Source organism: Tribolium castaneum, chromosome 6, assembly GCF_031307605.1.
Source record: "Tribolium castaneum strain GA2 chromosome 6, icTriCast1.1, whole genome shotgun sequence".
NCBI lineage: Eukaryota > Metazoa > Arthropoda > Insecta > Coleoptera > Tenebrionidae > Tribolium > Tribolium castaneum.
Window position 1 is genome coordinate 855,952 of NC_087399.1, and position 25,584 is coordinate 881,535.

The following is a 25,584-nucleotide window of genomic DNA, read 5'->3' on the forward strand; positions in this document are numbered from 1 at the left end:
ATGAAACTTATCTTGTAAATATTTACTGTTTAATTCAAACAGAATGAAAGGAAGAAGCAGACAAATATGCCAAACTTGGAATTTTATGATCTCATTAATCTACTACATTTTTTGCTTAACTAGCATAACCGTATTCCCAGCGTTTTGATAAATATGCGACGGAGCGCAAAGAATTATCGCAATTTGCGTCCACCTTATATTTTTGCGAACGCTGCGAATACGGTTGAAGATACAAAAAAAGTGTAAGGAACAAAGTTGTAGAGAATTAAATTTTCTACAAAAAAGTTTGCGACACCATATTTCCATCTTCAACAGTTTAGGTATAAATTTACTTTAAAATACTTGACTACCGGCAAAATGGCGCAAATCCGTCGCTTGAGCGTCTTTGAACGACTTTAGGGCCTAAATGATTAAAGATAACAATATAGTCTCGCAGACTTTTTTGTAGGAAATTTAATTCTCTATAACTTTCTTCCTAACATTTTTCTTATATTTTTAACCGTATTCCCAGCGTTTTGATAAATATGCGACGGAGCGCAAAGAATAATCGCAATTTGCGTTCCACCTGATATTTTTGGGTACGCTGCGAATACGGTTGAAGATACAAAAAAAGTGTGAGGAACAAAGTTGTGGAGAATTAAATTTTCTACAAAAAAGTTTGCGACACCATATTTCCATCTTCAACAGTTTAGGTATAAATTTACTTTAAAATACTTGACTACCGGCAAAATGGCTCAAATCCGTCGCTTGAGCGTCTTTGAACGACTTTAGGGCCTAAATGGTTGAAGATAAAGATATGGTCTCGCGGACTTTTTTAAAGGAAATTTAATTCTCTACAACTTTCTTCCTAACATTTTTCTTATATCTTTAACCGTATTCCCAGCGTTTTGATAAATATGCGACGGAGCGCAAAAAATAATCGCAATTTGCGTTCCACCTGATATTTTTGGGTACGCTGCGAATACGGTTGAAGATACAAAAAAAGTGTGAGGAACAAAGTTGTAGAGAATTAAATTTTCTACAAAAAAGTCCGCAACACCATATTTCTATCTTCAACGGTTTAGGTATAAATTAACTTTCAAATACTTGACCACTGGCAAAATAACGCAAATCCGACGCTTGAGCGTATTTGAACGACTTTAGGGCCTAAATGGTTGAAGATACAGATATGCTCTCGCGGACTTTTTTATAGAAAATTTAATTCTCTACAACTTTTTTCCCAACGTTTTTCTTGTATCTGGAACCGTATTCGTCGCGTTGCGAAAAAATATGGGGCAGGGCGCAAATTGGTAAAAGTTTGAATTTTTTTTTAATATAGTTTACGATAAATTTTTTGCTTATGTTTATGTCCTACTATCGAGAATTTAATGCTCTATCAGCCTTTATTCTTTTTGTTTGCCTAGTATTATCCGTTATACTAATACAACAGTTTTTTCAAATTTATTGCTCTGAAAACTTAGACGGATGACAACTGCGCTCTCTAACGTCAATAATGGAACTATCAAGGACGGAAACGTTTTATTCGTACGTCGTTTCGTATCCTAACTTTTAGATAACCGTAGTCACTCTAGTACTACAAATACTTTAGTTCAAAAAATCCCAAAAAAATATACTTTTTATTAGTTTAATTGCAAATAAATTGTGTTTGATGTTATTTTAATGTGATAGAATTCGACATTTTTTTAATTTTATTACAAAGAGCATTATAAGTTAGTTGAAAATTACAGTAACCAGCTCAGTTGAAACATGGCAACATTTTTAATATTGTTATTCCTCATAACTAACATTGTATCAAAAGAAGAAAAGTCTATAGTTTACGAAACAATAATAACAGTCACCAATTTTAAAAATATTCCAACGAACGAACTTTCGTGCCAACGCCTAGTTTGGCAACGTTCTGTGTTAATTTTAACAAAATCAAAGCCTTGACGAAGAAGCAATTTGATTTCATGAGCAAAAATGCAAGAGTGTTAATTTTTGCCAAAAATAATTCGATTGAAGAAATACATGAGCAAGCTTTTGAAGGCCTCCCTGTGGAAACTTTAGACCTGGCGTATAATAATCTACAACTGGACACCTTTCAAGTGGAAAAACTCTCCGAAAAAATCGGTTATGCAAATTTTTAAAGCTAGAGAAAAACTAAGTCGAGACTTTTAATAAAAAAATAGTTAACAGTTGTGTTCAAAAATTATTTGAGCCCGTGTCTCTTCTCCCATTCGCTTCAACCTCGTCTGCGTGTGGCAATCGAGAGGATTTCCCGTAAAAACCCCAAGAATTAAGTGACTCAACTTGAAGAAACCCTCCGGTAGATTTTCCAAACTATTGTCCTGCATATAAATCCTGGCCAAATTACCGCGAAAAAAGCGACTCGGTAATTCCCCTATTTTGTTCCTCCGCAAGTTAAGTGTGTCCAACATAACGTCCTCGAAACTCAAAACATGTATTTCCCCAATTCTGTTGTTATCCAACAGAATAGTGACCGCTTTTTCACTGTTCATGAAACTGAACCAATTCGGACCCAACTTTTTCAAGCGATTGAACGCCAAGTCCAGAAACACAGCCGGTGAGGAGACGATCGAATCGGCAAAAAACTCAACAATGTGGTTGTTTGCCAAATTAATAACTTCCAAGTTAACCAAACCCACGATTGCCTGCTTTTCCAAATGCGTGATTTGGTTTTGCTTGAGCACAAGTTCGAAAATTTTCAAGTTCACGAAAGTGCCACTCTCTACCACTTTCAATTGGCTGTTGGTTATCACAATAGTTTCGGTGATTTCCTGGTTAGTGAAAACCCCACTTTTGATTTTCCTCAAACTGTAGTTCTGGTCCATTAGAAAAATCGGAGTTTTTTCGGTAATTTCCAGGACGTTTTTTTCAAAAACTTCAAACTCGTCTTCGATCACTATTTTTTTGGCGCCTCTCACACTTGTGATTTTTTTGGCATTTTGGCGAATTGTCTCACCTCCAGTTTTAGTGATCGTGTATTTCACTCCTTCAACAAGCAGTGTTGAAAGCAACAGTAAGGTGACGAAGCACGTCATCGTGGAATCACAATTTTTGTGTTTGTCGGGATTTATTAAAAAATATGTCGAGTTATTTTTAGCCGTGTGCGTGTTTTCCGGAATTTGTAACCTTGTCAATTAATTTTTACGTGAAATAAGCAATAAGTTTTGCTGGTTGCCCGCCACAAAATTAATTAATTTGCATAACAAATAATCAATTTGTTTATTCGAGTGTTAGTACGTGATCACTAAACAATTAGACGCGATGAAAATTCCACACTTTAGCACCTATTTGTCAGCGATTTTTTGAGCATTTTTCCAGAAAGAGAAATCTCTCCGATATCAAAATTCGTGTCGGCTAATGAGCTGACCTAATCGCTGTTAATTAAGTGAGTTAATTTGTTTAGCCAAACATGTGATTATATTCATGCCAGAAAAATAGTCCCTGCAATAAAATTGTTTAAGCAGCGGCAATTAATATCACGAGGTAGTTTAAACAAGTGGCTACTTAAAAAGGGGCCAAATGTCAACAGCATGTTGTGTGCCACTGGTAATGATGACTAATATTGTTCGCCCGACATTGGGAAGATTTTTACTTATCTTCATTCACAACTCTATCAGCAATTTACATAATTGATAATTTTTTTTCGAAACGTGTGATTTTTCGAAATGTTTGCAGAGTCAAAGTACACACCACATTCCGTATCCTCATGCAAAATAATTTGTACTGCTTATCGTGATTTATAAACGCGGTTGGCTAACTCAAACAAGCCATATTTCACATTTTCTGAAAAGTTCGGATTGTTTTTTTCCCTTTTCATTTGTCTAGAATGCCGAGGATTATAGAAAATTCCAAGACTTTGCGCTTTATCTTCAATGGGAATGTTCGAAATTGTTGCAGGCAATGTTTACTTTGCGTCAATAATAACGATTTTGCAATTTGGGTTCAGTAGTTTTATCAGGTTATAACTCGTGTGAGTTATTGTTAATTGTTAACTATTCATTAATTATTAACAATAACTGGCTTTTTTACTATTTAATTGAAGGGGGTCACGAAATAGCACGAACGAAGTGAGTGTCACGAAAGCGTTAGATGTACTATATTTCAAAAACTAATAATCATACAGAATTTTTTTCTCTATGTTTATAATTTTTTCAATTTTTTTTTCAATGCTTTATAATTAAAATTACAAAAATTCCTGAAAAATATGTCACTAATTCTGAAAAAAAATTAATTAAAATAAAAATTTCGCGTAATTTTTGTGCTAGCAACAAAAAATATAACGTAATCAAAAACGTTTAAAAAGCTAGTTTTTGATAAAACTGTGTCATTATTCAAATCCAAACACGTCATAAGTTTTGGAATTTTATCAAAATGTAAAAATCTTAAATAATCTAAGGAATTTTGTCGAAAAAAATTGTCACAAACTCCAAAAAATAAGTAATTACTGAGAAAAAAAATTCAAAGGAACGTATAAATTTGGTGCTAGGGAAAAAATACTTTTAATAGACCCACCCTGTATTTACAAGAAAGAAATATAAAGGAATCAAAAAAATTTTAAAAACTTTTTTATTAAAAATTATGTCGTCATTTACAAAAATAAATTGAGGGGCCTGTTGCATAAATTAGGGAATTTTTTATCTAAAGTCTAGTGACATTTTTTAATGTCAGAAATATTACAGCAGGCTTAAGGGAAGGATTAAGAAAAACACAGTTAAATTGGAAAATAAAAATTTATTTATTTATTTTATGTTACCAACCAAAATGTAGTTTTTATGAAGATAATCTTAAGAATTTTTTTATCTAAAGTCTAGAGACATTTTTAATGTCAGAAAAGTCGCAAGGGACTTAAGGAAAGCCTTAAAAAGTAGGTACAACAGAAAAATGGAAATTTACTTATTTATTTTAACACCAACTTAATAAGAAAATATAAAAAATCGAATTCTATCACATTAAAATAACATTAAGTTCACTTAATAAATAAAAAACGAATAAAATATAACAATTGACCAATCATCGCTAAATAACATGAGATCAAAAACGTACTCAATTAGAGCAAGCCTTGAAAGTGACGTCTAGCTTTAGCCACATCAGCATACAACATAACCACAAAAGTGCGGCCGTAAATAAATGGCTAAAATGTGATTAAAGATCCACAGGCACAGCTTGCTCCAATTCAGTATATTTTTGGTCTCATATTACTATATTTCAGAAACTAAAAATTCGATAAACAACATTTATTATTATTAAATACTTATACACTGAAGCTTTTTATTTTACTTTTTTCGTAAAAAACACAATAAAATAACATTAAGCTCGGTTAATAAAAAAACGAATGAAATATAACAACCGGACAATCATCACTAAATAAAAAAATAATAAAAAAAACCTAGTTATTTTATGACTAATTGTGTGCAGCATTCTCTGAAATGTGTTCAAATTTTAAATAAATAATTTGAGACTTCACATAAATTGTCAAAATATTGTCTGTGACAATTAAGATGTCAATCACGCAAAGAAATGGCGTTTATTTGTATTTAGCAAACACTCCTGTGATATAATAACAAAGTAAACGCGCAAAAGCTGTTATTTAGTTATTATAATTTCAAAAACAAACACATAATCCCAGTGATTTATGAAACAATTTAAACCCATGATAAAATCGTTGCAAAAAAATCAAACTACTTTCAATCCAGGGAATTCCCCGGGCGTGTCAGCGCCTTCTATTGACCAGTTTTCCGAAAGAAAGTCTAGCCTTGTCACGAATCCGTAATTTTTCTAAACGCTTGCAGGCTAATGAACCAATTATTTTAGTAAACAAATAATTTAGACCGATTAAAACTGTAACAGTGACGTCACTTGAAAGCGGTTCACATTTATTGACGTGATATTTGCAACGAATCACTTCCCAGAAACGATCGTTTTTTGGTGGATGCGCCGGTTTGAATAAATTTCATATTAAAAAAAATTGGTACATAATTATGGAAAAATTCTTTGTTGCTAAACAAAATCTTCTGTAATTGTTGAAATAACGACTTTTGTTATCAAACACTCGAACCAGTTTCGGCGAGTTATTCACATTGTTGAGTTTTGCCATTATCAAGATCTAGATAAGTTTTACTTCAATTGCAATTACATCCTCGATTTCCATTTGAATTTATTGCAAATTGGAAACTCGGGTGACGTCTAACAACGTTAAAAAATGTAAAACAGTTCAATATTTACCACCAAATTCGCGCAATTTTGAGTCATCGATATTTCGAGAAAAAAATTTGAACTTTTTCCAAAATTAAAATTTTTGCTCATCTTAGTTTGGTTAAATAATGCTTGTTTATCATAAAATATGCGCTATTTTTCAGCAGGACAGGCTAATATTTAATCAGCAAACTCGCAATTTTTCCACGTCTCCAAAAATTTGATTAATCCCTAATGAGTCAGTGATGAAATAATGCAAAAATAAATAAATCATAAACGGTGAGATTCCAGCAAAGTGCGTAAATAAAGGGCACTTAATCGATTACTGACGCGCTTAAGTGGCTTATTGTCCCACCTTTAATTACCGCAATAATCCCCTTCTTGGGTGCAAAGCGCCTTAATCGCCTTATCTCGCATTTTTCGCCATAAATAATAAATGAATCTGAAATACACTTCACGTGAGTTTGTTTTCCGGGCTGAGGGATTCCGGTAATGACGTAAAAAGCAACACGTGACCGCCACTACATATGGAGTTGAAATTTGTTGATGGATTCAGTTTACTTCCAGTTCAGACTATAAGACGCGCTTCAATTGTTATCTCTCCTCTAGTATTAAAGACTGTGAGCAACGGGACTTTACAGCCAGAAGGAAAGTATCAATAATATGCATCTGCAGAACGATGACCATCGCTTTATGTGAGTAGAAAATGTACTTTTTTTGAATTTTTTTTGTTAATTGGTGCATGAATGTAGCACGATGATATTTGAACTTGTGATTCTAGGGCAAGGCTTTGATTTATTATCTCAATAGTTTGGTAACTTGTCGTAAATCACAATTATGTAAAATTTGAATCAGCGCCTCGGCCAGTGATCAGGTTCTTATCAGAAAGGTGGAATAATTTCAATTTTTGCGAATTAAATTTTTCAAAAAAATATTTTTAACTTCTGATTGTGTTTCTGTAGTTTTGTGTGTTAAAAAATTATGAAATTGATCACTTTTTGAACATGGAAATTAATTTTATTTATTAAAAAAATCGGAATGCGATTATTTTTGATTTGATTTTTCATAAATATTTTGCATAAATTACAATGAATTAGACAATATCGCTGTGTAAAGTACGGTGACTTTTTTTATAATATACAAATAATGACTCATAAATTTTTGGATTAATGTTTTGCGCCTGGAGGCAAGCGCCGATCACGAGGTTTGCTAAAGCAGACAATCAGCTTTTTTTGATCAATTTTTTGCCACGACCAGTTTTATAATTTCCGAAATAAATTTTCGAAAATATTTTACTACGCATAAAATATGCGGTTTGGGAAAATTCTAATATAATCGGGTGTTAATTGGAATTTAAATTTTTCCAATTTTACACAAATATTGTTATTTGTTGTCCTGATAAGTGGCAAATTAGCAACACAGGATACCAATCAATAAAACATGCTAACATTATGAAAAAACATTAAATAACATATTTATATTTAAGGCTAGAAACGTTTCCACGTACTACACTTTTAAACCAAAATTTTGCGAAAAAAGTAACTTTATAACTTAAATTAAGTTAATTTCCGGTGTTAATCAAGGATTTATAAAACGAAATCCAGGACAAAGAACGTAGATTATTTAAAAAAAAATATCTTTATTCAAAAACAACATAAAACTTACAAAAAAAGCAAAATAATTAGTAAGTCTTTTGCTAACTATTTCTAAAAAGCCTAAACTAGCGCAATTTTTATGATTCTTATAAAAATTATCCAGTCTACACAAAATTATTTAACTTAAAAACTGACATAAAATCGCTTATTTTAATTTTTTTTTGTTTTTTTTTAAATAATAATTGTGTATTATCTAAGAAAAATTTTGGCTGTATTAGAAAAAAACTTGGCACATTAATTGAGTTTTTAGCTTAAAGTCCTAAAGTAAGGTAATTTTCAACGTAATTATGTGATTTTTCTGCCTATTCTACAGTTTTCAAAACAACTTTTATCATTTAGTTTGGTAATTGAAAAAAATTTTGCAAATTAAGTGAGTTAATAAGTTAATTAATTTTCAACGTAATTAGATGACTTTTGTACCTTTCAACAGAAATTTCATCGTTTAATTTTGGGAAATAACATTTTGAAATAAAAATAGAATTTTGGAACCATCATAACTTGTTTAATGCATTAGCTATTTATCTGCAGAAATAATTTGAAAAAAATCATCGTTATTATTATTATTATTATTATTATTATTATTATTATTATTATTATTATTATCATTATTATTACTACATTAAGGAAAAAGTATTAAAAAGGCAAAATCAAATACTGTTGCCAACTAGACATTTTAAAAGTCGTAACAAGAATAATTTTAACTTTTAAAGTAAAATAGGAAATTGAAATACATTAATTTTTTATATTCACTTTTTATATTTTATTTTGTGGTTTACTGTGTATATCCCTTCTTCTATAAAAGCACATTTTTTGTTTACTGTTATCCTCTTTTTATAAGTGTTCTGTTCATCCTTCAAAATTTCAAAATTCTTTTATTTCTACTTCAGTCTTGATTTTTTCCTTAACAATATTTTGCACATATTTTTCCTTTCTTACATTCTTTCTTTTTTTATTTCAGATTTATTTCTATTTTTTCCTTTGAATTTTTTTCTTCCTTTATATTTTTTATACTTTCTAGTTTTTTGAATAATTCTTTTTTTTTCTTCAAAATATCTTTTTTTCTTTTGGTCTCTTCTTATTAATGCTTTAGAATTTTTGACAGCTGTTTCCGCTGTGTAGGTAATAGTTGTTGAGCATTTTTATTCGTATGCACAGAGATTTCATTTTTTTCTTCAAAATAAAATAAAAAAATTAAAAACACACTACAATAACAATAATTTTATTTTAAAAAAATGGGAAAACAATTCTTAGAGCCCAGCATCTAGCTTTAAAAATTATTTATGCATAATTATATCTGTAATAACGTTGATGAATCTACAAAAAAAAAATTGTCTTTGCTACTCTCAAAAATACTTTATAATTTTTTTATAACTGAATTTTTTCAGATTTTTTTTTACAATATCCCATAAACAAAAATTACTATATCTTAAGTTATTTGGACGAGAAAGATATGGTAAAAAATCGTTTTTATTGTTTTTTTTTTTGGGCTTTTCATTTTAATCAAGCGCACAAAATCCTCTACAAGAACTAGTGAAGTGATAACTCGAAAACCTCTTGCCCGCTATCACCTTGCGAGCACAATTATCTCGCCGGTTAAAATCATAAACGCATGCCGTCGCTCTTGGCCTGAATAATCCCCATTTCAGGAACATCATGAAGACGGAACGAGACCTCCAAGGCGAAGGTGGCGGTGGTCCAAATGTCTTCGGCAACCCCACTCTTAGCATCTCCTCAACGTCGGTCGACATCGACCGCCAGGAGCAGTTCAAAGGCAGTAACGATTTCATTTGTAACTATCCCCAAGCTAACTTTAACCCTCCGTAACTCTAGGGGTTTTTTCAGTAGTGGAAGAAAACAACAAAAACGCCGACTCCCTCAAAACCTGGCTCACAACGAAAGCCAAAAACGCCTGCACGAAAAAAATGCTCCATCGGAGAATCCCGATCTTGAACTGGCTGCCCAAGTACGACTCCGAAAGCGCAGTTGGCGATCTAGTGGCTGGGATTACAGTGGGATTGACTGTAATCCCGCAAGCGCTGGCTTATTCCAACATTGCTGGGCTGCCAGCGCACTATGGGCTGTATTCCTCGTTTTTGGGATGTTTTATTTATATTATTTTTGGGAGCTGTAAGGATGTGCCCATGGGGCCCACGGCCATCGCCTCCCTTTTGACTTTCCAGGCCATTAATGGGCGAGGGCCACAACACGCCATCCTCTTGTGTTTCCTGACAGGGATTGTCCAGATTTTGATGGGATTTTTTGGACTAGGTGAGCCATCACAAACAAATTATGGTCCTCCGAGCCGGATCAATGATCCGGCTCGGAGGACCAAAAAAAGTGTTGTCACTATTTACACTTATTATTTTTTTCAGGATTTTTGATCGATTTTGTCTCAGGCCCCGTCTCCTCAGGCTTCACCTCAGCCGTTGCCCTTATCATAGTCACGTCCCAGATCAAGGACGTCCTTGGGATTAAAGGCTCAGGCACGACGTTCGTAAGCACGTGGCGGAGCCTATTCCAGGACATCCACAACACAAATCCCTGGGACTCGGTTTTCGGGATTTGTTGTATTGCAGTTCTTTTGATTATGCGAGTTGTCACGAATTTAAAAGTGGGGTCTTCGACTGGCGAATTGAGCAAATTCCAAAAAATCGTCAACAAAACTATTTGGTTGATCGGGACTTCCCGGAACGCAATTCTAGTGATTGTGTGCGGTTTTATCGGGTATTCCTTCTGTCTGAATGGGGAACCCCCGTTTAAAGTCATCGGACATGTGCCACAAGGATTGCCAACTGTCCAACCACCGCCTTTTAGCTACAATGGAACTAACACAACAGAGACTTTCTGGGATATGATGTCTGATTTGAGTTCAGGGATCGTGGTGGTGCCCCTAATTGGGCTGTTGGAGGACATCTCAATTTGTAAAGCTTTTGGTAAGTAAAAAACTCTGCTCGATACTCTTGAGTTATCTCTCGATAACTCTAATAGTTTCGCCGTAATTGGCGGTGAAAATGGAAACCTTTTTTTGCGTTTTTCACGGAAACTGTAAGACTTAGAGCAACGAACAAAAAACCATCTGATAGCGCTTAATTTTCTCTATTTTTTCGACCAAACCCGGAGCCGCTCCAGGCAACGGTTCCGGCTATAGAGGCGATCAAAGTTTTTCACTAAAAAAATTCATAAAAAAAAAACTAAAAGTCGTAGAGCATTGCGGTTTGTTCGATTGAATTCTACGGCTCATTTTACATATTATATCGATTTTTCACAAGAATTAAAAATTTAAAAATTTTTGCCTAAATTTAGGGTAGCCATTTGTCAGAGTGAAAAATTTTATTCATTAAAAAAATTGATAACTCGAAAACTAAAAGTCGTAGAGCAGTGCGGTTTGTTCCATTGAATTCAGCGGCTCATTTTCTGTATTATACCAACTTTTCACGAGATTTAAAATTTTCAATTTTTTTGCTCAAATTTCCTGAGTAATACACTTACCTTCAAAGAGGTGAAAAAAACTTTTTTTAAACTAACTCCAGTAAATTTTTATGGACTTCTACATGTCGTAACAACCCGCAAAAGTTGTTAAAAGTCCACAAAAAGTCCAAATGTTCGATTTTTTGATGTTTGATTTTTTCAATTTTCGTCGCAGTTTTTGTCGGTTTCGGGTACCCGGAACATTTCTAGAGCAATAGCTCCGGAACTATTAGAGATAACCCCATGAAGTGTATTATCGTTGGAAAGCTCTTTAAATTATCTATTTTTTTCAAAAAAGATTATTGTTCTCCGACTAATAGTTTTCGAGCAAATTGCTGCTAAATGCAAATATTGGTCAAATTTTAAAAAATTCATAACTAAAAAACTATTTGGAATTTGGCAATTTTCTCGATGCCAATCGATTCCCCGGATCATTTTGCATAGGCATGGATCAAAACAGTTCCACTTTTTACAATAGTTTAGCCGTAAAAGAGAAAATAAAAAAAATTAAAAACAATTTAACACCCCCCCCTTAAAATCGGCCAATTTTTAAAGTGTCTCAAAATCAAATGAAACCTATTCTATCTTATAGATTTTGATGTGCTCTTTACGATCGAACAAACCGTTTTCTTCTAGCTCTTTTAGTTTGGCCGTAATCGGCGTTTGAAAATTGAAAATTTTTTTGCGAGATATCGCCTTAAGTCCTATGCCATTTTGTAGAGTTTTTTTATTCCGGTTATCCTCCAGTTTCCGTTTCTCGATATCTTTAATAGTTTCGCCGTAATTGGCGATTAAAAATTGAAAAAAAATAAAAATGGAAACCTTTTTTTGCGTTTTTCTCGGAAACTGTAAGACTTAGAGCAACGAACAAAAAACCATCTGATAGCGCTTAATTTTATCTATTTTTTCGACCAAACCCGGAGCCGCTCCGGGCAACGGTTCCGGCTACAGAGGCGATCAAAGTTTTTCACTAAAAAAATTCATAAAAAAAAAACTAAAAGTCGTAGAGCATTGCGGTTTGTTCCATTGAATTCTACGACTCATTTTACATGTTATATCAATTTTTCACAAGAATTAAAAATTTAAAATTTTTTGCCTAAATTTAGGGTAGCCATTTGTCATAGTGAAAAATTTTATTCATTAAAAAAATTCATAACTCGAAAACTAAAAGTCGTAGAGCAGTGCGGTTTGTTCCATTGGATTCAGCGTTTTATTTTCTGTATTATACCAACTTTTCATGAGATTTAAAATTTTCAATTTTTTTGCTTAAATTTCCTGAGTAATAAATACACTTACCTTCAAAGAGGTGAAAAAAAAATTTTTTTTTAACTGACTCCAGCAAATTTTTATGGACTTCTACATGTCTTAACAACCCACTAATGTTGTTAAAAGTCCACAAAAAGTCAATATGTTCGATTTTTTTAACTTTTTTAATTTAACTAATTTAACTCGTACAAAAAAATAATTTTATTTGCAGCCAACGGCAAAGCTGTGGACGCCACCCAGGAACTCCTCGCAATCGGCATTTCCAACATTGCCAATTCCTTCGTCCAGGCCTTCCCCGGCTCTGGTTCGCTCTCCCGGAGCGCAGTTCAAAACTCCAGTGGCGTCCGGACGCCACTTAGCGGCCTCTACACCGGAATTTTAGTCATCACAGCTCTCTTATTCTTCACACCCTACTTCTACTACATCCCGAAATCGTCACTAGCTGCCATTATCATCGCAGCTGTGATTTTCATGGTCGAGGTCAAGGTCGTCAAACCGATGTGGAGGACCAAAAGTACGTCCAGTCAAAAATATTGTATAATTCAAATTTAATTTTTTTTCGTAATAGAAAGCGACCTAATCCCGGGTTTGGGCACGTTTATTGCATGCCTGGTCCTCCCTCTGGAGTACGGGATCTTGATCGGGATCGGGATTAACCTTCTGTTTATTTTATACCACGCGGCGCGACCCAAAATCACCGTCGAAAAACTGACAGTAAGTCGGGAAATTTAATTGAAAACTAGCACTTAAAACAAAATTTTAGAGCCACGAAGGCGTGGAGTACTTGATGTTGACTCCGGACCGCTGTCTCATCTTCCCCTCGGTGGATTACGTGCGCAATTTGGTGACGAAACACTCGATCCGACAGGGGATTCCCGTCGTAATCGACTGCTCGCACATCTACGGCGCCGATTACACCGCCGCCACCGTCATCGAAGTGCTGACTCAGGATTTCGCAGCTAGGGACCAGCCGCTGTTTTTCTACAATCTCAAGCCGAGTGTTAGCTCCGTTTTCGAGGGGCTTTCCCCGAAGGAGTTCGTCGTTTATTACAATCGCGAGGATATTGACGAGTTGTTGCGGAACAAGTCGTACATCAAGAAGCAGATTTTCAATATTTGAGGAGAGTATTCACAGTGAAAGGATCAGTATTGTAGGTGTAGTGTTCTAGTTCCGTGAACTGTTTTATTTATTGTCCTTCTTGTATATAATTATAAGTGTACTAACGATTTTATATCTGTGATAAATGAAGATTTTATACGAAGTCATGGGTTTTATTTACGTCCTTTAATAATAAAAACGCGAGTCCTTTAACTGGGTCAATAATCGATTAAAATTCTAGACGACCTTGGGCGTTTGCAAAACAGTGCGTTACACCCGGAAGATTTTTGACCGAATTATTCCAGTCGTAGGCAGACAAGACTGGATTTCCGATAATTATTTATTAGATACTTAAGCCAGAGACTAAACAAATTTACCTATTTTTTTCTAAATAAAATAATAAATAAAAAAAGTAATCAAATAATAATTTAAGTACGTTGTCAGTGTAAATAAAATTACATTACTAGTAACTGAAACACCTGAAATTAGAAAATTAGGAAAATGAAAAACAATGAAAGACTGAGAAACCGAAGAATTTTTAATAGACTGAAAAATTACAAAAACCGATAAAAAATTATAAAAATTAATAACCTAGACAAATGTTTCTTTTCTTTTGTGTTTTTTTTTGATATTGAATTTGTCATTAGAATCCACAATAACACAATTTTTTATACAGAATCTCTATTTATTTAATTGCCTCCAAAAAATGACAATACTATATTACTTTTTTTCTAAAAGAATTTTACTGCAATACTGGAAAACTATAAACTTAAAAAAATAAAAAAAGAGAAAAATAAATCCCTAAAGATTAAAAAACGAAGAGATTATAAACTAATTATGGCTAAGGAACTAAAAAAATAGAAACTTGGAAATGATAAGCTGAAACACCTGAAATAAAAAACTGAAAAACTCAAAAAATAAGAGATAATGAAAGACTGAAAAATCAAAAAATTCTTAATTTATTGAAAAACATAATACAAATGATGAAAAGTTATAAAATTTTTCTTTTATTTGTTTATTCTTTGCACTAAAATTGTCCTGATTTTTTTATTCAGTGTCTAGTTATCTAACTGCCTCTAAAAAATGTCAGTGCGAAATTACCAGTTTTTTTTTCTAACAGAATTTAGCTGCGATACTGGAGCACCAAAAACATGAAGAAGAAAATAATAAAAGTGTAAAAATGAAAAAAAAAACTAAGAGATTAAACCAAATGATGGAAAAAGTAAGAAAATGTATTTATTTAAAATATAGCAAAATTAATAACTGATATTGATGAAGAAAAACTTGAAAATTAACACAAATTTATGTTGCATTTTTAGTCAATTCTTAACATATTCATCACTTTAAGCAATTTTATACTTTGGTATTCTCAAAAATAATATTCTTTCCTGTAGTGAGCATAAACAATGTAAAAAATAATAACTAGCAACAATTGATGTGTAGCAAGAGAAAAACACGTTACATTCGGCAATAAAATTTATTTAACATAATACAATAATACAAAATATTACATAAGAAACATAAAACAATGAAACACAGTCGTAAATAATATTCAACATTTTGTTTTAAATAATCTAATTACCAAGAATAATTTTTCGTAAAATCCGTTAAAAAACAGCCACAGTGAGTTAAATCTGTCATTTATTTATAATTTCTGTAAGTAGAATTTTTTTTTAATTTTTTCAAAGTAAGGCAGTGAATATTTTAAGATTTAGAAGAAATGAAGGTAATAATAACAGAACTTCAATAATCTTGAAATACATCATAACTGGGATTAAATGTGCGTCACATGAATATCCACTTTTAGCCAGTACTTAAATTTATGGTTTTTATAGTAATACTAATAAAATAAGCTACAAAGCCCAAAAGTTGATCTAAAATTATGATATAAATATAAATGTAAAAATGTGGTTTATGAACCATTTCCGAATTCTATACTGGGTGAGCATACTAAAAGTTTAATCTTAGTTTGCTTAAAAAACTAATATTTTTTTTGGAATTTGTCTACAATACGTTGTAATCAAAATTAATTAATTAAGTCATTGCAAAAAATGTTAGTTGTAATAATATTCTGAAAAAAACGTTGTTTCGTAGAAAAAAATATTAAAAAAAATTGTTGCTAGCCCCAAAAAAATTAAAATTACTCACACTGTTAACACACATAATTAAACACTAAGAATTAATTAATTACAAATTAAACAAATATGAGTTAACTTTTTGCTAATATTTTTGCACAAAGCAAAGTTTAGGAACGGTTTCTTTGAAATTATCATTAAAAAAAATAAAATAAATAAAGTATCGTAAAAAAATCACATGTTACACATGAAAGACATCACATGTCTTGAAGAAAAATATAAAGTACCTACCATGTGATCAATATACCATGTGAGTGGGCTTTAATATTTGTTTAATTTGTATGAAAACGCTAATCATCATAATTTCTCACCTCAGGTCACTAGAGTTACAAAGAAAAAAACCGCCTATTTAATTACAAATTCAAATGATCACCAGACATTTAAAAGCAAACCCCGATTTGTGCCAGTTTTCGAGACACAGTAAAAAATTCTTTCAAACTCCTTCCACCGATTGTCACCTAATTAAAACATTCTGTTTGAAATTCCGCACAGGTAGGTAATTACGTCTTTATCGCCAACGTCCTCACTTTAATTACTTTTTACGTCGAATAACAGACACCTTATCAAAAACCCGCCAATTATCATACAAAAACGACCACTTTTAGTAACAAAAACGCATAATTATGGAGGTAAAAACCGAGTCTCCGGGAGACCCAAACGACCGCAACGGCAACGTCCACAAAAACACTGACCTAACTCTACCACACGATTTTATTAACAATTGTAAGTTTTTTAACGTTCGTTTCGTCTCATTCTTGCCAATTATTCTAGTCGCTTCAAACAACACAACCAGGAAAAAAATCAAAAAAATCCTAATCAAGCGAATCCCAATTTTGAGCTGGTTGCCTGAATATAATTGTGATTGCGCCGTTGGGGATCTGGTGGCTGGGATCACAGTGGGATTAACTGTAATCCCGCAAGCTTTGGCCTATTCCAGCGTTGCAGGACTCCCACCCCAGTATGGGTTATACACCTCGTTTTTGGGCTGTTTCGTTTATATTTTTCTCGGGAGTTGTAAGGACGTGGCCATGGGCCCTACGGCCATTTTGGCCCTTTTGGTGCACCAGGTGACCGAAGGCAAAGGGCCAGAGTATGCAATTTTGCTGTGTTTGCTCAGTGGGATTGTGCAACTTTTGATGGGAGTTCTGGGATTAGGTGAGTCACAAATACGGAGTACTATAGGTTAGGAGGCGAAACGACGCAAATAAAACGTCCCACCCGCATTAGTTCATTCCGTGGCGCCAGATGGCGCTGTTTAAGATTTGATAAAAGAAACACAAAAAGTCTTTTTATTGCACATCGATTAATAAATTAACAAATAAATTATTATTATCAAAAAGTAGTACAAGAAACTTGTATTTTATGTTTTTTTAATTTTTTTATTTTTTTTTGTTTTTCATTTTATTTTTAAAGAGTGTGTTGTTTTTTTTTTGGACAGCCTGTATATTTTAAATAATTTTTTTCTCATATTTGAATTTAAATTAATTTCAAGCGATTTGGCCCACATAACGTTCGAAGCGCCCTCATTTTTACTTTGCCGTACTATTTTTTTTGGCACAATTTTTTCATTCGCTGCGTCTCCTAATCTAAAGTTCTCCGTAGTCAGAACAAAAAAATTATTTAGGGCTTTAAGGATTCTTGATTGATTTCATTTCGGGACCTGTGTCATCAGGATTCACCTCAGCTGCTGCCCTTATCATTGTTTCGTCACAAATCAAAGACTTGCTAGGGATTAGGGCAAGTGGGGCCAATTTTTTGGACATTTGGGAAGGTGTTGTTAAAGACATAGGAAATACGAAAGTATGGGATTGTGTTTTAGGGATTGCGTGTTTGGTAGTCTTGCTCTTATTACGGGTCAGTGTTACTAACGTAATTTACAATTTTAAAAACTTATCCCTAGATTATATCAACTGTGGGAACCCCCGAAACCGGCGTTCCAAAATGGCGGACCGCCCTCCGCCTCATCGGAATCTCACGTAACGCCATCTTGGTCATTGTTTGCGGCGCTATTGGTTATTATTTCACCACATTAGGGGAAACCCCATTCAAGGTGATTGGTTACGTCCCGGAGGGATTCCCCGCAATACAACCACCACGGTTCACGTACACTTACAACAACACACACGAGAATTTCCTCGACATGGTCACCAACCTACGATCGGGGATCATAATCGTGCCTTTGTTGGGCCTCCTTGAAGACATTGCCGTTTGCAAAGCCTTCGGTAATTCCCCCAAATTGCAAAACAAGCCGTGATTAATTAATTGTAGCAAACGGACGACCGGTTGATGCCACACAAGAACTACTAGCGATTGGTTTATGCAATGTTGCCAACTCATTCGTTCAGGGATTCCCCGGAAGTGGGGCTTTGGCGCGCAGTGCCGTTAATAATTCAAGTGGGGTTAAAACAACACTAGGGGGGCTATACACGGGCGTTATAGTCATAACAGCCCTATTTTTCTTCACTCCTTATTTTCAATACATTCCAAAAGCGACACTAGCCGCCATTATTATCGCCGCCGCCATTTTCATGGTCGAAATTAGGGTCATTCAACCCATGTGGAGGGCCAAAAGTACGGTTTTAATCAAATTTTTTGACCCCCCCCCCCCCAATTTTTGTTTTTTTTTGCAGAAAGCGACCTAGCCCTAGCCCTTATCACTTTCGTCACCTGTCTGGTGACAAGACTAGAATATGGCATTTCAACAGGGGTTGTACTTAACATAATTTTCATTTTGTATCAAGCGGCAAGGCCAAAAATTACAATCGAAACCATGAAAGTAAGTTACAAAAAAATATAAAGCAAGTTTTTATGAGCGGTTTTAGAGCACGCAAGGAGCAGATTATTTGCTTGTGACGCCTGACCGATGCTTGATTTTTCCCTCAGCTGATTATGTCCGAAATTTGGTGATTAAGCAATCGATGAGGCAAAAAATTCCGGTTGTTATCGACTGTTCACACATTTATGGTGCTGATTATACGGCAGCTACAGTCATTGAGAGTTTAACCAAAGATTTCAAAACGCGACAACAACCGCTGTTTTTTTACAATCTCAAGTCAAGTGTGAGCTCGGTTTTTGTCGGCCTAAACCTGGACTATTTTCTAGTCTATTACAACGAAGATGAGTTGGATGATATGCTCAAGAAGTGGACCGAAATCTGTGATAAAATCTAGGTGTAAAAGCAACACGTCTGTGTTTTATAGTACTTTTATTTAATTCTGTATAATGAATAAATTATGGAAAATAAACCGTTTGGCTTATTTGAATTTATCGCGCAAGTTCACTGTAAACTAGCGCCACACAGTGTACACACATACAATGTTGGTTGTATAACACCAAAAAAACACAAGGCAAATAAATTTATAATTACATTAAAGTAAAAAAATTAGAAAAACGTGCCGTTGAGCCAACATTAGTATTAACTAATATTTCGAAAATTTCACAAAACCCCGGTTTTTGAGGCGCTATCTATCCGCCAGTAACTAACATCAAGCTGTCAAAGTGACGTTCTAGAGCGTTCTAACCCCACTTTTCCGAAACAGTGCAAATTAACCGTTATTTCTGCTTGTTTACAATATGCCTAAAGTGCGCCGCAGCAAAAAACCGCCCCCAGAAGGCTGGGAACTGATCGAGCCAACGCTTGACGAGTTGGAGCAAAAAATGAGAGAAGGTAAGTCAGTTATGTCACTTGAACAAATTTCGAGTTTTTCCTTGCAGCTGAGACTGAATCACACGAAGGCAAACGCAAAAACGAATCTTTATGGCCTATATTCAAGATACATCACCAAAAATCGCGCTACATTTACGATTTGTATTACAGAAGGAAGGCGATTAGTCGAGAGTTGTATGACTATTGTTTGGTGGAAAACATCGCTGATAAAAATCTCATTGCCAAGTGGAAGAAGCAAGGTTATGAGAATTTGTGCTGTTTGAGGTGCATTCAGGCAAGGGACACAAATTTCGGGACAAACTGCATTTGTCGGGTGCCAAAGGGGAAATTAGAGGAGGTGTGGAGTTAGGGAATTTGTTTTTTTTTTGTAACATTTGATTATAGGGCCGTATCGTCGAGTGCGTTCATTGTGGGTGCAGAGGATGCTCGGGTTGAATAAAAACACTCATATTTAATCAATTTTTATGTTATTACCTGTCTAGAATAAACAATTATGCGCAAAAACCTAGTCTTTGATTTAAGTTGGTACTGATCTGTCACCAAAACCAAATTAACCTCATTTTTTTTCCCACATAAAAAATGGCACAAAGTCGTTTAGAACGCATTGGGACGATTTATACCAGGTTATTTGCCCTAAAAATCGTCCACATTCCTGACTAAGTTTGTAGGGCCCAAGGTTTGATTAAATCGGGGGGCGTGAGGTGGGAGGATCGCCCCCTTTGGTTTGACATTTACGAGGCTTTTCCCCCCAAAGAAGAGCCAAACTACGACCGGCCTGCGCCCAATATCCCCATTAAACAAATTTTCTACGAAGAGGACAAAATACGAGCGTAAGTAACGTAACCGAATAGTTTGACTCATCACAGTTTAGTATTTTTCACCGCAATAATAAAAAAATCGGCGCTACGCATTTACTCGACACGAAATATAAAACCCTGACGCAGAAATTCATCGAGAGTTATACAACAATTCAAGCACAGTATGGCGAGTCAGCGACTGAAGAACAAATCTACAAGGAGGCAATTGATTTGTTGAAGAAGAGCCACCAAGAAGTCAAAAAGGAGGAAGACGATGTTAGTTTAAGTACGGCGTTTAAGGAGTCAATGAAGGAGCAAAAGGCCAAATTAAAAATCAATGTTGTTGATATATTTAAATCGTAGTATTTTTTTGTTAAAATCTAGTCTTAATAAATGTTTTTTGTGACACTTTGTTTTATTTTACGTCAAATTAAAATGGGTAAAAAATTGAGTCGTCCACGAGGTAGCGAACAAAGCACTTATTCCCATATTTTTTATACCGGGAGTATCGAAACTATTCCACCATCAATCACCTATCCTTCGATATGTACTTCCCCCTCGTTTCATTTGTCTGAAAAGCCTTCGGTGTCGAAGTGTGACAGTGAATTGATTCATTACGGCGAACTGCAGAGTATGTACATCAAGTCTCAGACTTTCACAGCTGATCATTTGGCCCCCTTGACCATCAGAACCTCACAGTTAGTGCTGTCGCTTCTGAAGAGGCATTTGGGGCAAATTGTTAGCGACATCCACGCAGGGTACTGTTTTATTTAATTTAATTTTTTTGCCTATTCAAAAAATTCATAACTCAAAAACTAAAATTCGTAGAACAAAACGGTTTATTCCAGTGAATTCAGCGACTCATTTTACGTATCATATGTTTTTTTTACAACACTAGCTTACTCCAGAACGTATTTAAACACTTATTTGAATTTGAAAAATGGTGGATGCGCCGGGTTATTTTCTATTTTTTGGCAGGACATTGAAAATGCCTGATAAAGTGGTAGAAAAGTTTGGGGCTGCAAGTGCCCGGAACCCGAATCAGCAAACAGACACATATACTATCCAAAGACGAATGATCACTCATTTCGTCTCGTTACTTCACGTTCATGAAATGGTTTTAACTTATCTCAAACAGAGACGCATCGAACAAGCGCTCGATTTAATCAAACAAATTGCAGTTAGCCACGCACTTAAGGGAATCACAGTGACTGAATTTCGGGTAAGTCCCGATAATTCTCTAACTTGTTTTGGCAAAATACGACTTGCAGTTAGTGGACTGGTTTATTGTCAATTATTTGATAAAAAATAAAGTAAGCACTGACGAGAACATAAACCACTTGATGCTTTACTTAAGCACCCTTTCAAATTACATTGTGCGATATTTCGAAAGTCAAAGTGTTCGCCATACGATGCTCCGGGACATGACTAGTGTGAAAGTAAACGATCGGAGCAACAAAGCAAGGGAAAACTACCGTTTAATGAAACAGTGGACCTCCAGAATTGAACATTCCAGAGGCCAAATTAAGGATCTAATTGACAAGCTCCTCGCAGATCAAGCCCGCATGCAGGAAGCCAGAGAGGCAGAAATTAGGAGCATTGACACTCAAACGCTCAAAGAAAAAGACTTCATTATGCGATTTTTCGTACGCAAGAAACCGACAGAATCGCGCTCAACGTCACACTCGCACCAGGAGAAGGCCTCAACGTGAGTATCACCCCAATATAACAAATTCAAAATACCCGCCCACAGGATTGACGGCGAAGTTAAATCCCTACCGTTACCGTTCTCGCTACCAACCCAAAACGAAAGTAACCCTAGTAACCGAACAGATTTCTAAATTACCGACCCGGCTAACCGCTCTCCTCAAACAAAATTCGAAAAAAATACGGTTTTTTTGAATGAAAAGGCGCAAAATTTCGTGTTATTTAACGCTTCCCGACCCGTATTAATGGACAATACCGCCAAAACTTTCGTAAGCAGCGATCAATTTTTGAGGTTAGGTCATAATAACTTGTAGGTTATTCCAAATGAGTTATGCCGACGTGCTGGAGTGGCGGCTTCGTGGCTTTCCGTCAACGAATTCGGTGTTTTCGGCCACCAGAAAACACCAAAAGTTGATAAACCGAGTCACTTTGCCCCCTCGGACGCCTCTGTGTTTCAGCTGCGCCCCGACATTATTCTCTTCAAACCAATTTTACGCAAATTGGTAAATGAGGCCAACGGGACGTTTCTAACCCTTCAAGCCCTTGTAGCCACTGAGGGCGACCACAAGGCCGAATTATTGAAACTTAGCCGGCAGTACAGGTCCATAATAAGGGCCTGTTTGGAGAATTTGCAAGACGAGGTGATGCGAGCCGATGGCGATTATCGCGAAGAATTGCAAAATTACATTACGATTTTTTACTCAGTTGAGTGTATTTGGCACTTGTGTGAAATCTTATTTGTTGATGCGGTCCCAGGTGGGTTAGTGACACGGATATCTAAAAGCTAGGATGCGAAACGACGTACAAATAAAACGTCCTGAACTCGGTAGTTTTATCGTTAACTATATTTAAAAAAAATTCCGGACTTTTTTAGGTTCAGAAAATCCGGTAATTTCGTACATCGTTTCCTCCTAAGTTATAGACCTCTGTAGTGACACAAAATTTGGGGATTTTTGCCAAACAGTTGGGGTTTTAGGCAACATTGTTTTGCCCCACTTACTGGACTGGATTCGGTTTCATTTTCCGAAATATGACCGAAATGCGGCAAGTATGTTGGCTGGGGATTTGGGTGGTTTGGAGTCACACCCTGACTATTGGGAAACTGTCATTGGGTCACTATTACAAGGGCGGGTCAAGGTCGTTAGGGCCCTACTTAAATTACACTCAGAAGCTGAGTCACAACCTTTCAGAATTGTGGATCAGTGTCTGAGAGCAATGCCGGTTTATAACGTAAGTAGGCTGGGAGAAATTGACAGGTGTTCATGGCCGACTTTAGATGTTTAGTGGGACTTCAATCGCTGAATTTAATCTACAATGGAATCATTGGGTCGTGGATGTTCAATCGAAAATTGATGCGAAAATGTTTATTTCTTGTTATAATCTCAATTTGATTATGAAGGTTTTGTTTTAAGTGTGTTTGAGTTGGTAGTTTTCTTTATAAGATTTTTTGTAGCTTACGGTTGGTAACGAAATTGCATGGGGGGAAATACAGCAGTATTGCGAGACGTGGTATGAAATGTTAGCCGCGTGGTTATTTTTTACCCAACCTACTGTTAAATCGTTTGAGTTGGGACAGTTTGCCAAACAGTGTATCACGAAAATGTCCATAGGGAATAGAATTAAGCATTTGGATAGGATGTTGTTGGCAGCAATGGAGTTTGATATTTTACAGGTAATATGGCGCCACCTCTGTTAAGTTATTAAATAAAACTGAGACTTTTGAATAATCCTGTATTTTTCGGCTATACTTTTAGTTTTACACTTTTTTGCAAATGTACACATAAATTCTAACATTTCTTTGCCAGGTGATTAAAGAAATCCAAAATATGACAGACAGTGGCTGGTTTGTGAGCCACTTAACCGACCTACTTTACCATTCAGGCCGTCTAAGCGACACAACTATCGAAACTATTGAAAATTTGTGAGTCCCCGATTTTTTTTAAACCGTTTATTTTACAATTATTATTTCAGCCACCCTGATAAATTGCGCGAGTCATTTTTAATCGATTATGGCTCGCTTTTAATGGGCCATAAGTCACTATGGCAGGTCGGTTTAAGCTACTTGGACCACTGTCCCAGCGATGGCCCTGAAGTCACAAAATTACTACTTGCAAGACTGCCTCTAAATTCCGAAATGCGGGCTGAGAAAATTGTGAGAGAGGCTCTGAACCGGAATTTAACCGAAACGGCACAAAGTATTTGTAAAGTGCAAGGAATGGCTTGTAAAAACCGGGGGCGTCTGGGACACGCCCTCGCCTGGGCCCTCAAATCACAAGACGGCACTTTTGTGTCGTTTTTATCGAACAAATTTCTGCGAGAGTATGCCGAAAGTGGCGATTTGAACAGTATTGATCTTTTGGATAATCTCGGATCGTGTATTTTGGCAAGCGATAGGTTGATGTTTTTAGGCAAATATTACGAATTCCAGAAGTTATATCAAGCGAACGAGTACAAAGAAGCCGCCAATTTGCTCGTTTCGTTACTTGAGTCGAAAATAATACCAAACTTGTAAGGGGAAAACACTTAAAATTGCGGTTTTTTATCTAAAGATTATCTTGTAGTTTCTGGAGTATTCTATTAACTGACGCAATACCGCTACTTGAGTGCGAAAAAATGGTTTTTTCCTCAACTGATACCTACATCATTATGCAGTGTTTGGAAGAGCAGGAAAAAACCAAAGACTTGAAAGACAAACTTCCGATCTTGAGACTGTCAGCGACCCGGAATTTAGCACGAGCTTTGGTACACGAAGCCCAATTAAAATGATGATTTTTTTAACAATTTTTTATTAAATAAATACTTTACGTAAACAATAATACTTTTAATTGGCCACTTTAAGTGCACTCGCCAAGTCCTCAAATTCCTCAATTTTCGTATCAGTGATTGTGTCAGGGTCACTGTAAGTCACTCTGGCCGCAAAAAATTTCTCTTTTAACATAAGGGGGTACCATTGGGGCGAATCAGGCCACATTTTCGCATAGGGAATAGCGGAAAAATCGTACCATTGGATGGGGTCCATCTCCTCGCTTGCTTTCTCACAACCGTCGTATTGTGAACACGTAAAAATGTGCACAATATCGGCTGAATTTTCGTAGGGCAGGTCGTACCTCACAACTCCGATGTGCTTCAAGTCCTTTGCCACTAAACTACACTCCTCTTCAAGCTCCCGCTTGGCACAATTGGCAATAGTTTCGTTCTTCTCGACTTTGCCCCCGAAACCGTTCCAGAGGCCCCGCCCCAGCCCCCTTGTTTTGTACCCCAATAAAACCTCGCTATTCTTCTTCAGGAACACAAGAGTGAAGATTTTATTCACCGACATAGTGTTGTCACGCTCACAATCACGTTTAACTGGCGACTTCATTCTTGTCCCACTTGCTCGTTTTTTAAAGGTTAGGTTTTTGTATTTTGACACTTGGCGCGGTGGCGCCGTTGCCACGTTGTGCCCCGATCAACGTCATATCGCTAGTTGTTGATTTAGGAATGACGATAATTGCATAATTAGACTAGTGTCTGGTTCTAGGACTAGAATGACGCACTTTTTATCGCATTAATTCCATTAGTCTAAACAAATTTGTAAAAAATTGGCGAGCAA

The 25,584-nt window shown here is 35.4% G+C and overlaps 8 protein-coding genes across 11 annotated transcripts; 6 read left to right on the forward strand and 2 right to left on the reverse strand.

Annotated features, from left to right (window-relative positions):
- Positions 1-2,168: 2,168 nt before the first annotated feature.
- LOC103314156 (carboxypeptidase N subunit 2) lies at positions 2,169-3,041 on the reverse strand. Its single transcript, XM_064357443.1, has one exon. It carries the CDS (start codon positions 3,039-3,041, stop codon positions 2,169-2,171), a length of 873 nt encoding a protein of 290 aa, XP_064213513.1.
- Positions 3,042-6,731: 3,690 nt separating this feature from the next.
- On the forward strand, positions 6,732-13,849 carry LOC661007 (sodium-independent sulfate anion transporter). 3 transcript variants are annotated; one of them, XM_008199182.3, is made up of 7 exons: positions 6,732-6,893; positions 9,500-9,642; positions 9,696-10,121; positions 10,226-10,786; positions 12,799-13,101; positions 13,156-13,301; positions 13,351-13,849. In XM_008199182.3, the coding sequence occupies exons 1-7, from the start codon at positions 6,862-6,864 to the stop codon at positions 13,705-13,707; spliced, it is 1,968 nt and encodes a 655-aa protein (XP_008197404.1). In that variant the 5' UTR covers positions 6,732-6,861; the 3' UTR covers positions 13,708-13,849. The 3 variants fall into 3 exon arrangements, with proteins under 3 accessions (XP_008197404.1, XP_008197407.1, XP_064213465.1); XM_008199185.3 differs by having other exon boundaries at positions 9,500-9,624; positions 9,684-10,121; XM_064357395.1 differs by lacking the exon at positions 6,732-6,893 and adding an exon at positions 9,315-9,445.
- A 2,233-nt stretch (positions 13,850-16,082) lies between these two features.
- LOC660952 (sodium-independent sulfate anion transporter) lies at positions 16,083-19,071 on the forward strand. Of its 2 annotated transcripts, none has more exons than XM_015982973.2 (8): positions 16,083-16,313; positions 16,377-16,544; positions 16,593-16,976; positions 17,494-17,675; positions 17,722-18,043; positions 18,090-18,392; positions 18,452-18,597; positions 18,644-19,071. In XM_015982973.2, the coding sequence occupies exons 2-8, from the start codon at positions 16,445-16,447 to the stop codon at positions 18,989-18,991; spliced, it is 1,785 nt and encodes a 594-aa protein (XP_015838459.1). In that variant the 5' UTR covers positions 16,083-16,313; positions 16,377-16,444; the 3' UTR covers positions 18,992-19,071. The 2 variants fall into 2 exon arrangements, with proteins under 2 accessions (XP_015838459.1, XP_972239.1); XM_967146.4 differs by having other exon boundaries at positions 16,085-16,313; positions 17,455-17,675.
- mRpS23 (mitochondrial ribosomal protein S23) lies at positions 18,287-20,691 on the forward strand. The gene is made up of 4 exons (XM_008199181.3): positions 18,287-18,297; positions 20,058-20,111; positions 20,157-20,318; positions 20,360-20,691. Exons 2-4 carry the CDS (start codon positions 20,068-20,070, stop codon positions 20,646-20,648), a joined length of 495 nt encoding a protein of 164 aa, XP_008197403.1. The 5' UTR covers positions 18,287-18,297; positions 20,058-20,067; the 3' UTR covers positions 20,649-20,691.
- On the forward strand, positions 19,273-19,992 carry l(1)10Bb (lethal (1) 10Bb). Its single transcript, XM_961688.4, has 3 exons — positions 19,273-19,488; positions 19,536-19,825; positions 19,873-19,992. The coding sequence occupies exons 1-3, from the start codon at positions 19,395-19,397 to the stop codon at positions 19,921-19,923; spliced, it is 435 nt and encodes a 144-aa protein (XP_966781.1). The 5' UTR covers positions 19,273-19,394; the 3' UTR covers positions 19,924-19,992.
- On the reverse strand, positions 19,937-25,353 carry LOC660792 (oxidized purine nucleoside triphosphate hydrolase). Its single transcript, XM_064357482.1, has one exon. The coding sequence runs from the start codon at positions 25,351-25,353 to the stop codon at positions 24,814-24,816; it is 540 nt and encodes a 179-aa protein (XP_064213552.1). The 3' UTR covers positions 19,937-24,813.
- Positions 20,679-22,157, forward strand: LOC660898 (uncharacterized). The gene is made up of 4 exons (XM_015982980.2): positions 20,679-21,043; positions 21,264-21,507; positions 21,557-21,993; positions 22,039-22,157. Exons 1-4 carry the CDS (start codon positions 20,679-20,681, stop codon positions 22,124-22,126), a joined length of 1,134 nt encoding a protein of 377 aa, XP_015838466.2. The 3' UTR covers positions 22,127-22,157.
- On the forward strand, positions 22,129-24,808 carry Nup75 (Nucleoporin 75kD). The gene is made up of 8 exons (XM_967048.5): positions 22,129-22,261; positions 22,307-22,748; positions 22,969-23,222; positions 23,269-23,391; positions 23,446-23,664; positions 23,798-23,913; positions 23,964-24,500; positions 24,554-24,808. Exons 1-8 carry the CDS (start codon positions 22,238-22,240, stop codon positions 24,756-24,758), a joined length of 1,920 nt encoding a protein of 639 aa, XP_972141.2. The 5' UTR covers positions 22,129-22,237; the 3' UTR covers positions 24,759-24,808.
- Positions 25,354-25,584: the final 231 nt, after the last annotated feature.